General features: G+C 52.2%; 1 protein-coding gene across 1 annotated transcript in view; it reads right to left on the bottom strand.

The window, feature by feature from the left end:
- Pax5 (paired box 5) overlaps positions 1 to 13,405 on the bottom strand; it is a 184,550-nt gene that overhangs the window by 38,295 nt on the left and 132,850 nt on the right. The window contains exon 8 of the mRNA XM_047525710.1: positions 8,030 to 8,131. Within this exon, the coding sequence (XP_047381666.1) occupies positions 8,030 to 8,131 (102 nt within the window). The remainder of the gene's footprint in view (positions 1 to 8,029; positions 8,132 to 13,405) is intronic.

Here is a 13,405-nt window from a genome sequence, read left to right as displayed (position 1 = left end):
CTAGAGGCCACTAGAGGGCAGCAAAGAGTCAGGAACAAGCAACAGGTGTGCGCCCCGGAGACCAGGACCAGGTCAGCAAAGGTGAGGGGAAGGAGCCTGGGAGCCACCTGGAGCCTCAGGGGGCGCTTAGGAAGAAATTTAGAAGTGGGAGGAAGTAGAACTAAGAACGAAGGTCATCCACCCCGAGCAAACCGGATGCTTGGGCTAGAGAGGCTCACGGAGGGCACAGGTCCATTCTCCCATCTGATGCTTGAATCTCCCCACCAAGCTTCTGCTGACCCCTCCTAAGTCGGCCCATGCTATGGTTTCCTCTCTAATTGCTGGGAAGGTTCTTTATAAAGGGCCAAACACAGTGCCTCCCTGACTCCCATTGGTGGGTGCCAGCATTACCTATGGACTAGTGCAGAATATACTTTACCCCTGGTCCACTTACAGAATGAGACCCATAGGGTGGAAATGACACGTCAGACCACAAGGAGTCCCTGGCTGAGCCAAGCCACTATCCTGCCTAGTGCTGGATCTTGTCCCCCTCTGGCCTGCACGTCCTCCACAGGGGATGCCTATGGAACAGGTGGGACCCAGAAGCTAGGGTGATCTTGCCAAGGGCCGAGGAAAAAGCCCTTCCTCCTCTCCCCTCCAGAAGCTCAGTACTCCTCCCACCTCATCAGCTAGTGCCTGCAGAACTGCACGACCCTCGTTTCTAAGGACCCTCACAAACAGTAGCCAAGGCAGGCCCAGAGAGGTCACAGAACTATGCATGTCACACAGCTGCACACACTTTCCACGGTACCCCTCACCTCTCTGGGGGGCACCTATGCATGTCTTGCTAAATTTTACCTCTGTGCTCTTGGCCTGCTTCCCCACCTGTCCACAGAGGCCTTGCCTGGAGGTCTGCTGGTCTCCCAAAGTTGCCACGTCCAAAGCCTAACCTTGTTCAAGTCCAAAACCAAACACAACACCTATCCATCAGCCTCCTCACCACCACCTCCCCTTCTGGTCAACCCATTTCCCTGCCTGGGCTGGCGAGGCTGTGCTCCCCCACAGGAACTCAAGCCAGCAGCTAGGCTCAGTCCCCGCCCTCCCCTTCAGATAGCCAGAATCCAAAGACCTGGCTCATGGGGCCCCCTTGGCCGAATGCCTTTCTCAACTGCACCAAGCCCAGGCCCCTCTCTGCTTCCTCCAGGCCTGTGGCATTCAGAGTCCGTACCCCTCCCCAGCTCCTGCTTGGCCACACTCTCCCCGTGACTATGCTCTTCTCCAACTGGCTCTCCCATTGATCCAAGCACTCCACAGGGTATAAGCACCCCTGGAGTTCAAGATTTTTGATGCCTAGCAGGCCAGGCCAGCGTGGGTGTGCCTGCGAGGCTGCTGTCTACACACCACCCCCAGCTCAGACGCCTGTGTAAGCACTACTTCTACTATTAGTTGACATGTACACAAAACTTCATATACTCCAGGGAAAGTTCTAAGAATTTTCACATGTCTGACATCACTGGACACTCATGTTTACTCTCATCATTCCCATTGTAGATGAGGAGGAGGCTAGGGCCCAGAGAAGTTATAGCACTTGCCCCAGGTCACACAGCTACTGAGAAGCAGGCTGTTGATTCAGAACCAGGCAGTGGATCTCCAGAGTCCATGTTCATGATCACTTACCCTCCCGTACTTCACCACGTGCCTGCCACATTAGTGACCTGAGTCTCCCAGCCCTTGGTCATCCCTGGCATCTTGGCTATATTGTTCTATACCCAAACTCACTAGGGAAACAACAGATTAAGCCAAACTCTCACTGGCAGCCCAGGCTAAAATTCCCCATTTTTATTTCAAGTAATGTGTCCTGAGTGCTAGTAGGTGCTAGGCACTCTGCTGGGAAGCAAGGATGCAGCCATCAACAAAACACACTTAGCCTTGATTAGTGTCCAATCCCTTATACCCACACAGGCCTGAGAGATGCCAGGCAAGGGACAAATGAACCACTCACTAAATTACTCCAAGAGTGCTTAGTATTGTGAATGAAAAAACCAGAATGTTCTGAGAGAGGGACATGGCAGTCCTGGTTTAGGTGGCACATGGTGGGCAGAACAATGGCCAACCACCAAAAAGGTCTAACATCCCCACACCTGGAAGCTGTGAATGTTAGTTACATGACAAAGTGAAATTAAGGTGGTAGATAGAATTAAGGTTGCTAATGGGCTGCCTTGAAGGTAAGGGGTTATCTTGGGTTATCCAAGTGAGTCTGAAGCCATTACAGAGGTCCTTGTGAGTGAAGAGGGAGGCAGGCTCCTCTCTATGTCACCAGCTTTGAAGATGAAGGACTGGGCCACAAACAAAGGAAAGCAGGTAGCATGTACGAACCGGAGAGACAAAGAAAATGATTCTCCCTGAGAGCCTCCGGAAGGAACTCAGCCTGTGGACGCTGGACTAGAGCCAAGGGAGACCTGTTGTGGACTTCTGACCATCACAACTGGAAGAGAACACATTTCTGTTGCTTTAAGTCACAAGTTTGTGGCAATTCTTCACAGCAACAGAAAACTGATACACTGAGGTAATGGGGGAGGCCTCTCTGGGTAGGAGAAGCCAAAAAGGGTGTGAGGGACCAGCAGGCTGTACTGAGCCTTTTTTTTTTGCGGGGGTGGGGGGGTGGGTACTGGGGATTAAACTCAGGGGCATTTCACCATTGGGTGTATGGCCGGCCCTTTTTATTTTTCATTTCAAGACAGGGTCTTGCTAAGATCCTTAGAGCCTGGTTAAGTTGCTCAGGCTGGCTTCCAACTTGCAATCCTCCTGCCTCAGCCTCCTGAGTTGTGAGGATTACAGGCGTGTGCCACCACACCTGGCCTGGGTTAAATCCTTGAAGCACAGAAGTCACAGGAGCAGAGCAAGAAGAGCAGGTGCCTCATTCCTCCTATCAGAGCGCAGTAGACCCCGTGCCTGCCCTGCCCACGGCTGTTCCAGACCTCCACTCTGGCCTCAAGCTCTGCTCCATCCCTCACCCTCTCCTCCTACTTGTTTGAGAGAATAAAAGCCATCAGTTCAGTGAGTAACTTAACTGTAAGACATCTAGAAACGATGTCCACCAATCCAAGGCAAGTAGAGTACCTAGGACCACAGGGACCTGGCCACGTTCCTCCATGCACGTTGCTCTGAGAGGCCTCCCACCAACCAGCTTCTGCATCTGCTGCAGCCCACAGAAGAAAGACCATGATACTGTCAGGACTTCCGGGCACCATGGCCTGAAGCCCCGAACCAGGAGTCAAGTAAGGGGCTCCTGGGATAGGGCACGTGAAGAACCTCGGCTCTTCTTAAAGATGCTTACCTTGTTTTTTAGACTCACTGAAGCCAAAGGGCAGTGAACTCCCTTTCCAGTCCAGAATTTTTAAGAGTTTCAAATGCCATGTCAATATCTGTTAGGTTACACAAATACCTTCCGGCAGGAATCAAGTAGTTACACCGATCAAGACACTATGGAATCTTTGGTGCAAAACTTTTGGCATTTGCTGAGACTTGATGAAAATAAAATCTGAAAACTGTCTCCATTCTAAGCTGAGACAATATATCAGATTTGCTTTCTTCAACATACCTGATCAGCAAAGGGCTATCTATACAGAGTTTGCCGAGCTGCAGAAACAGAATCTACAAATATTACAAAACAAGTAGAAGCCATATTTTGCAGACATGGGAATGCCCTGGAGCCAGAGGACAGAGAACACCCTGATGACCAAATCCAATCCAAAGTAAGTTTGAGTCCAAGCCAACAAGCTGACATTAAATACAGAACCATGTTATGTCTATTATTTCAGGTTTCAAAGTTCAACTGCTCAAGTAAACCCTGGAGGCAGCCCCTCCCTTGTGCGTCCTAAAAGCAAATATGATAAATGGAAGCCCCCGTTTATAAGTGGAAGCAGCATCAGCTGACGTCACTCAAAGCCTACATGGGAAAGCTGACCCGGAAGGTCTCCAGTCTCCCTGTAGATTGCATGCCGAGCCTGCTGGAGGCGCGGAGGGAAGGCCGTTCCATACCTGGAACTGACATTGCAGTAGAGCAGTCTCAGAGAAAGGGAAGCAGGAGAGCAACCCCCCAGAGAGCTCAGCAGCTTTCTCCCAAGTGCCCACAGGCCTGTTGGGTCCACGAAATGGGATCATCCCCTTCAGCACGGTCACTCTCAAGTGAGTGCCTTCTGGGCTCAGAAGCCTGAGAGGTTAAGAATCAGAAATCTGAATAAATACAAAAATGAAATCCTCAAACAGGTTGTGGTACATCCACGTCCAGATCCCTGGAACCTAATATGTGAATGTCACCTTACACAGTGGGGCACAGAGTTGGGGTGAGGGTCTTTGCAGATGTGATTAAGTTAGGATCCTGAGATGGGGAGATTATCCTGGATCTCAAGGGGGCCCTAAATGCAAGAGTACCCTTACAAGAGAGAATAAGAGGGAGACTGGCACACAGAGAGGGTGATGTAGAGATAGAGCAGGGGCCACCACGCATGCCTGTAATCCTAGCTGCTCAGGAGGCCAAGGCAGAAGGGTCATGAGTTCAAAACCAGCCTCAGCAATTTAGTGAGGCCTTAAGCAACCCAGGGAGACCCTGGCTCTAAATAAAATACAAAAAAAAAAAAAAAAAAAAAAGGGGGGCTGGGGATGTGGCTCAGTGGTTAAGTGCTCTTGAGTACAATCCCAGGTACCAAAAATGAATAAATAAATAAATAAAATAAATGGATCAGGGAGAGGTCAAGACCCTAGACGTAGAGTCATGTGGCCACAGACAAGGACTGCCAGGAGGCAGGTAGAGCCACAGAGAAAGGGCAGGGGCCTTTCCCTAGCACTTCCACAGCCCTGCCAACACCTCAATTCTGGCACAGTGCTACCGATTGCAAAATTCTGGGCTACATAACTGTGAGAGAATAAGTTTCTATGATTGCCAGCACCATGTTTGTGGTGATTTGCCACAGGAAACTGATACACAGGCCCATGTAATTTTCTCTCATGTCTTCCTTAGCCTACATTCATGAAAGAACCTAGAATGAGCTAGGGGCTGTGAAGGGTGCAGAAGGCAAGAAGGTCCCTCTGAGAGTGGAGGACACAGGCAGAGCTGACAGGGAATAAAGCTTTAGCCCCCAGTGGAGGCCACACCAGGAGGCTTCATGAAGCCAGGGAGGCTGGCACTCTGCCCTGAAGGGTAAGGCTGGGCCTGACAGGTCAAGCAGGAAGTAGCCAATCCAAGACACAAAATGAGGAAAGTCAGTGACCACTAGGAGTCCAAGGCATGCTGGGAATCATCCAGTGGTCAGGGAGTAGAGAACTGGGAGAGGAGGCCAGGAAAGCCAGCTGGGGCCAGATCCTGCCTTGCCTGAAGGGCAGAACCTCAGCTCTGCTGAAAGGGGGGCCTTCTCTGTGCTGGGGACAGTGCTCACAACACGCTCAGGCTGCCCAAGAAACAGGTGTGGAAACCACAGTGGAAACAGAGTCCCACATGTGTGACTGAGGAACAGGAGCTAAGGGTGGTGCCTACTGAGCTCAGAGTCCCAGCCCTGGTGCTGGCTTGGCACCAAGTACTGTGGGGTACAGAAGAGAAGCAAGGAAGCCAGGCAAGGAGAGGAAGAGGAGACGAGAAGGGAATAGAAATACAGAGAAGGAAGGAGTCAGGGGTACTGGGGCAGCAGGCTCCCCAGCCAAAGTTCTTATTTTCCTCTCTCCATACTGCACAGCCTCTCTCTGTGCCAGAGGACAGAGTGCCAGGGGAACCTGTGGTCACCCCATGCAGCTCATGCCAGCAGATTAGGTTGGGCCGTGCCCTTGCTTGGTCTTGTGATTCCGGCTGCCACCACTAATGCATGAGGAGCCTCCACCCATTCCTGCTGGGGCTCTGCCAGGCTCATCGCCTGGAACCTGGTAATTAGGGTTGGAGGAATCACAGGGTCAGAGGGCAGATTCTGTTTGGATAAACTGGAGAAAGTTCAGCCGCTTTTCTGAACTAGGCCTCTTTGGGGCTTGCGGTGGGGAGCTGGGAGGCCCAGTTGGGTGGCCTGGGCTTCACCTGCTAACATGCCCTTGGGACAGGGCTTGTTGCTGCCACCACCTCCCCTTCTGCCACCACTGAGAATCAGGAGGGCACAGAGGCAGCACTGGACACCAGAGGGTGTGCCCTATAAAGGGTAAGTTTTCCACCTGCGTACTGTGCAGCCGGGACAGCTCGCTGCCTTCTCTGGGTCTCCTTCTGCAAAATGAGGATTACACCTTCGAGCCTGCCCACCTCACAGGGCTGTTATGTCAAGGGCTCCAGAGAAAGGGATTCACATTCTATAAAATGCTGCATAACTATGAAGGGCTGTGCCCCGGGGGGCTCGGGATCCATCCTAACTTGCTGAAGATGGGGGAACGGGAAGCCGGATGGGGAAGGATGGCATGGGTCCCGCCACCTCTGATTGTCCGCGTGCAGCATTTCCCTGGAATCGGCTACAGGCCCATCCTTGTAGCAGAAAAGGCAAAGGTTTTGCAGGTGGAACCTGGCAGGTCTTCCTGGCATTGGCAAGGCCCAGGGCAAGAGCACACACAGAGGCCATTTCCCATATGTCTCATATTTAAAAGTCATAAATCAAGCTAACAAACCGTTAAATGAAATATGCTCCATCCTCCTACCTTGTTAAATTCATCTTCAGCACAACCTGGAAGTCCAGGGGGGAATCTAGATTCCTGGGACAACTTGGTGCTCTGGGCCAAGATGTGCTGTGTGGGGCAAGCCCACCCTGGCCATGATCTCACCTGCCGCCGGCCCCACCCCGTCCCCACTCATCACCTGTGGGATACTGACCCCCGCATCCAAGCCCTGTCCACATTCCCATGAAGCGCCAGTCCTCAGGCCTGGGGGCTCACGCGGGAGACACGGGCTATCTTTAGGGGGCCGCCCTGGGGAAAGGCTTGAAGACACTCCAGTGTGTGCTGGAGGGTGGGCTGTGGGCACCTCCCGTGGTCCCGCGGACCCTCCCTGGTCTGTGGATGGAGGTGGGGCGCTGCCTGGCAGGGCTGGAGCAGCTCTCAGAGCAAATGTCCCTTTTGCCTGGGCCTGAGGATGGGTAGTGCTGCTTCCTCCTTGCTGGGTGACTCAGGTACTCCCAGCCCCTTTCTGGACTTAATTTTTTCACTAACAAAGAAGGAATGGCCCCCTGCCAGCTTCTCAGGGCTGTCTTGACTCCAAAGAGAAAGTGGTTGGGGTGGGGGTGGGGGTAGATACTCTGGCTTTTCTAGGTGCCCAGAGAGTCAGTGGTGTATTAGGTTCAGGCACTGAAAAGAGAGGTGTGACCCCTGCCAATGACCAAGTGAGACAATGCTGCCCCATAAAGGAAGTACAATGACATCCAACAGAGGCCTGATTTTTCCCAAATTTTTAACATCTTTTACAAAAGGGGGCTTGGGTATCCCTGCTACGCTAATGCCCTGAACACCCCATGCCTATGTCTGCCCCGTCTCTATGATGCAAGGGGGTGCAATGCAGTGGCCTCCTTTCCAAATATCTTGAAACTCACCCATCACTGGCTAGAGGAGATTGGGTTTCAGTGGTATTCAGTGTAGAATCCAGTGACAAACCCACCAACCAGCAATCTGTCTATCTGGAACACGCCATCCTCAGTCCCAAGGCGTAAGACCGCCAAGAGCAGCTCAGGGGCTTCTGCCACATGAATTGGGTGGGAGAGAGGAGGCCGGGGAGGGGGGCGGGGAGGAGGGAGGGGAGGTTGGGGGAAGCCCCCCCTCTGGCTGGCCTGCACCCCTCTGTGTTCAGACTCCCCATGTGGCCAGCAAGGGGCTGTCTGAGTGACAGTCAAGGACTGCCTCTCTCTGATGTCCTCCCAATGCCGCTGTCCCAATCGCACGGCAGACCCAGCTGCAGGGAGGAGGCCAGCCAGACCTCTGCCTGATTTATTCAGGGCTGCTTCTCAGAAGCGCCGAGGTCACCCGGGCTGTTTGGGGGGATGCCCCCCCGTCAAAACCCCGTCCGCTGCCTGCTGTGGAGCCGTGGACAGTGCAAACTCACCAGGCACCATCCCTGTCAGCGTCGGCGCCGAGTAGCTGCCCTGTCCGGCGGGGGGGACGTGCGGAGGGTACCCGGGGAGGGTCGTGCTTGCCAAGTCGCGGCCTGAGGAATCAAAGCAACAAATCACAGGGTGAGCATCTCCGCGGCCAGCTGCTCGTGTCCACAGCTCCCCGGACACGTCTGCACATTTGTCACGTCCGGACGCTGAATGCCAACGTGCCCCCGGATCCCCCCTCCGCTCATGCGTGCTCATGTTCACACACGCACACGAACACGCACACACATCTCCAGCCATCCCGGCTCCACTCAGCAAGAACCAAGCCAGGGCTCTGGCCCGTCCCCAGGAAACCAGAACCCCTCAGGGAGGTGGAACAGCAAAGCTGCCAGCATGCTGGGGCTGCCTCCGCCCCAAGTGACTGGACTACCCCAACTTCACGCTGGTGCTTTGCGGGGCCTCCTGCACAGTCCCTTCCTCCAGCTGCACACAGTCTGCCACCACCACCCTCGAAGACGCTTCGAACGCCTCCCTCCTTCTCTCCTTTGATGGCCCACAGTGGGCAGTGGCCTTCCCGTCTCAGCCCCTCCAGCTCCATGTCCAGCTCTGGGCTGGATTCTTCCTTTCTTCGCCCCGAGTCGTTCCTTCACTCAGTGCTGATTCAGGAAGCACTTCCCGATTCCAAACACTGCTCTGGGTCTGTGACACGGAGTTGAAGGCCTCTGGCCTCAAGGGGCAGCCACTCCAGCAGTTAGAGTCCAGCTCTTCGCAGGCAGCCACCCCTTGAGGCAGCGATGACCCCATATTTATCACCTAGAAAGCCTGCCTTGGCACAAGACATGGCACCAAGAGAATAAGCACGTGCTTCAACCACACAGTGCTGAACACTGTGCGGGAGACACTGCGGAGGTCTGTCTGTCTCTTAGGGTGAGAGCAGGGCCTGCAGCCTTTTAAATTCCTGTGGTCAGTTACATGTACCAAGGTGATCATGGGTAAGAACAATAACCTAGATGCAGGGGGAGTCACGCTGTCCTGGGATTACCATTGGGCCTGGAGGGCAAGACCCCATCTTTGAAGAGGGAATTAGCAGTTTTCCTTAAAAATAAGGGATGCACCTGCTGCCATCCATCCTGGGAATAGGGCAGGAAATGAGGTGACCTTGGGACTAGGGAGGAAGGTGGAACCTCAGCCTCATCTGGGTGAGGACAGGGTGGGGCTGTGGGGAGTCAGAAGAGGCTCGAGATTGTGGGTGAGCAACTGCTGGCCACACACAGCCAGACTGGGCCCTGGGGCACCTCTGCAGCCTCCCCTAGGGTCCAGGAGCCCACAGGTCAATGACCAAAACCAGCCCCACAAGCAGATGTGCATGGGAGAAGGGCCACCTCTGATAAATACCCCCCAGAGTCCAGCAGTGGGATGAGCCCATGAATATTCTTTGAATAAACCAATAGTCCTTCTAGTACCATCATTCAAAGAAACACACAAAGAACAGCTCCTGGAGGCTGCCTCACACTACAGGATTCTGTCTACTGTCCAGAACTTTCCAGACCACCAGGCAGCAACAGACAGGAGGCTCCTCCTCCCTCTGCTAACTGCCTCTGTGACTTTGAACTGGGCATCCTGGCCGAGTCTCTTCACATGAGGCATTGTTAGTGGGGAGCAAACACCCAGGGTTTACCTCTGGGAACCCTCGGTCCCCCACAAGAACTGCATCCATCACAGCTATCATGACTCCCCGGGAGCGCCCATGTTAAACAGAAAGCGAAGCTGGCAGAACCAGTCATGCTAACGATGTGGACAAAGGAGGATTGCCCCAAGGAGCCCTGCTGTGCCTTTCCCTCTCTTCTGGCCCAACACCCACAGCACTGGGTGGTGGCTCCTCTCTGCAGAGTGTAAGCTCCAGGAATCAGGTCTTTGTACCCTGAGATCTGAATGACATGGACTAACATATTTGCTAAGTGAATGAAAGAAGTGACCCTGCTAGAGAAGCAGGAGCTTTCGGGAGCCCATAACAGTCCCAGCATCTGTGCTCAGGAATAAATGAAAGAAGGGATCTAGGGGGCCTTCTTGACCAACCCCTGTAGCCATTCTGCAGAGAGAAAAATTGAGTCCTCCCGTGGGGGATGGGATCAACTGACTCAGGCCCTACAGGAACAGGTGGCAGAGTAGGTACTTTAGCTCAAATCCCCTAACAGCTGCTCAGACCTCCTCTGCTCAAGCAGCGCCATGGTGGGGTGGGGAACACTCGTGGGCAGTCTTCCCCGTGGCTATCAGAAATTCAGAGCCTGAAGGCTGCTGGATAAAGCAGAGTGACCACAAATCATACTCCTCAGCACAAGATTGAGATGTCCCTGGACAGACTGGGAGACAAGTACAGAGGGCAGCCAATGGCAGGGGCTGCCTTGATGAGCTGGTTCCCCCACCAATCAGGGGAGCATCTCCCGCCCTGGCCCCGCCCCCAGGCTCACACCCTGATGATGAAAACTACCGGCGCTTCCATAGAAACCATAAAACAGGAGACTCCGTCCTAAGTATTTTACATGGTCAACTCCTTTAACCTTCCACAACCCCCTGAGAAAAGGTACTGACGCCACCCCCATTTGATAGGAAAAAGACTTGTCCAAGGCTGGGCAGTACTGGCCAGGATTTGAAGCCAAGCAACCCAATGTCAAACTCCACTCCACTGCCCAGGGCCTGGGCCTATCCGCTCCAGTCCAGAAGCTCCATGGCCTCCCAGATGGGACACCGTCACCATTACTTATTGGCTCCAGGTAGCAGAAGGAAACTCAAGTGCACAGTTCTTATGGGTGAGAGTGTTGGGGTGGAGGCCAGGACATGAGGACACCTGCCTCCTGAAGGGTGGAGGGCATTGTCCTGATGGGAGCTGTCTAGTGGAGAAGCCCGCGCTTCCCAGCTGCTTAGGACAGATGAGAGGGTGCTGAGAGGTGGGGCGCAGTGGACACGAGGGGAGCAGGGCCTGGAGTCTGGCTCTCCTGCCTCCTGGGACTGGGTTCTTCCTTCAATAGCCAGCTGCCCTTTTGATCATGTTTGGTCAACGGTTTCTGTGGCAGTTACATATGCTCTAAAACCTTGATCCCTCTAGCAAAGGCTCAGAAAATCAGAGCCTCACCAAAGCATTCAACTCAGAAAGTCAGATAAAAAAGCAATAAAAAGAATCAAGGGAAAAGAGGAAGAAGGATCGATAAAGAAAAAGCAGAAAATAACGAATTAGGAAACAGAAAAGCAGACCCAACAATAAGCACAACCCAGAACGACTATTCAAAAAGACGAATAAAATAGACCAGTCTAGGCCAAGATTTTTTTTTTAAAGGACACATACTTCAAGATAAGGAATGAGGGGAAGATACAACCAGAGACACAAAAGAGATGATATTTAAAAAAGAGTAACTTCACACTAATAAATGTGGAACTCTCAACAAAATGGGCAACTTTTTTGAAAACATAAATTAACCAAATTAGCCCAAGAACAGGTTGAAAATACCATAGCCCAATAACCTTAGATGAAATAGAAAAAAAAAAAATGCCTTTTTAAAAAGTAGGGGCCTCAAGCCAGGCATGGAGGTGCAGGTTTGTAATCCCAGCAGTTCAGGAGACTGAGGCAGGAGGATTGAGAGTTCAAAGCCAGCCTCAGCAATAGCAAGGTGCTAAGCAACTCAGTGAAACCCTGTCTCTAAATAAAAACAAAATAGGGCTGGGAATGTGACTCAGTGGTTAAGTGTCCCTGAGTTCAATCCCTGGGGCAAAAAAAAAAAAAAAAAAAAAAAAAAAGTAAGGGCCTTATCCATTTTGCTTGTTGGGCAAATTATAGTTAGTTTTTGTTTTGTTTTGAAAAGTTCTTTTAAATCTTAAGAGACATATCCTTCTGTTTATTAAACTATCCCCAGATACATGAAACCAACACCTCTGAATCCATTTCACTAAGCTAGCATCACCCTGATGTAAAACCTTAATGAAGGTAGCACAAAAAATAAAAAGTAAAGCCCAGTCTCACAATGTATTAATGTAGTAAGAAGTTACCTGAGCACTTCATTCTTGCTACTATTAACTTATTACACTGATTGAGTGTAATCACTGATTGAGCAATATTAGAAACACAATAAAATGCCACAACCAAATGAGGTTTATTCCAGGTATGCAAGGATGGTTCAATATTAAAATATTGGTCAGGCCCTCTGGTTAATATATCAGTCTCCAAATCCCACCCTTGGGCCTCTGACCCTCTGTGGAACCTTTCTAAGCTCTTCAAGCCTTGGAAGTAACTGCCTCTCCCAAAGATGCCCCTGCTCCCCACCCTGTCCCCAGTGCAAGAGGAGCATGGTGCAGAGGAATGGACAAGCTGGAGGGAAAGATTCTGGAGATTATCAAATAGCTCTTATCATGTGCCCTCTTCCTCTTTCATGTGCATTAACTGCCGGTGACTCCGAGGTCCAAACAGTTATCATATGCACCTTATAAAAGAGAAACTGAGGAATAAAGAGTTTAAGAAACCTGTCTATACACAGTGAATAGGAAACAGTAAGGCTTTGAACTGATGCCAGACACTAGGATCTTTTGACCTGATGACAACAGAAATAAAATTGAGCCAGGTGAGCAAACACACATGTGAGGCTTTTACGGGGGCCTGCATTTGGGAAGGAAGACACAACTCCAGCTAGAAGTCGTCAGGCTGGCTCCCTGAAAGAATGAAGGGAGCTCGTTTTATTGGTCATTGCAGGAGTGGGATGGAGACGGACGAGATGCGCTCAGCTCAAGCACCTGGCCCTGGGCTGAGGATAGTTACCTCAGGAGGAAAGGCTGGCAGGGAGGGCGCCTCCGCAATGCAGAGCTCACACGGCTGAGGGCGGCGCACGTCCAGCCTCCTGGGTCTGCTCTCAGGCCACGAGCCATGGCCCACAAATGCATTTTCCCTTGGTCCCTAGGGTGGTCCTCGACTCAGCCAAGGCAGCCTGGCCCCAGCCTGAGCTCTCTTTATGGGGAGAGGGGCTGGCAGGTAGGAGAAAATGAACAAAGAAGGAAGGCTGAGGAAGAGGATGATCAGCCAGGGGGAGAACAGGAAAGGAAGAGCAGGTGAAAGCAGGAGGACAGAGTGGAGTCTGGGACAGGCTGTGGGAAGCCAGACAGAGGCTGGGTGTCCCTGCTTGCTCAGGCAGAAACTCACCAGCGCTGTCCACCGCACTGAGCTCCATAAGGTGCCTGGCACACGGCAAGAGCTCAGTAACTGTCTGTGGGAGGCCGGACAAGAAGGCCATCCAGAGCACTTGGGCTGATTCCAGTCCCACGCTGGCTTCTGAATTTTTGTGGGACTCTGGACAAGTCACACTCCCCCTCCCCTGCCAGCCTCAGTCTCCCTTATTTTAAAA

Source organism: Sciurus carolinensis, chromosome 14 (genome assembly GCF_902686445.1).
Source record: "Sciurus carolinensis chromosome 14, mSciCar1.2, whole genome shotgun sequence".
Lineage (NCBI taxonomy): Eukaryota > Metazoa > Chordata > Mammalia > Rodentia > Sciuridae > Sciurus > Sciurus carolinensis.
Note: the sequence above shows the minus strand (reverse complement) of the source record. Positions and strands in the feature narration are given on the sequence as shown.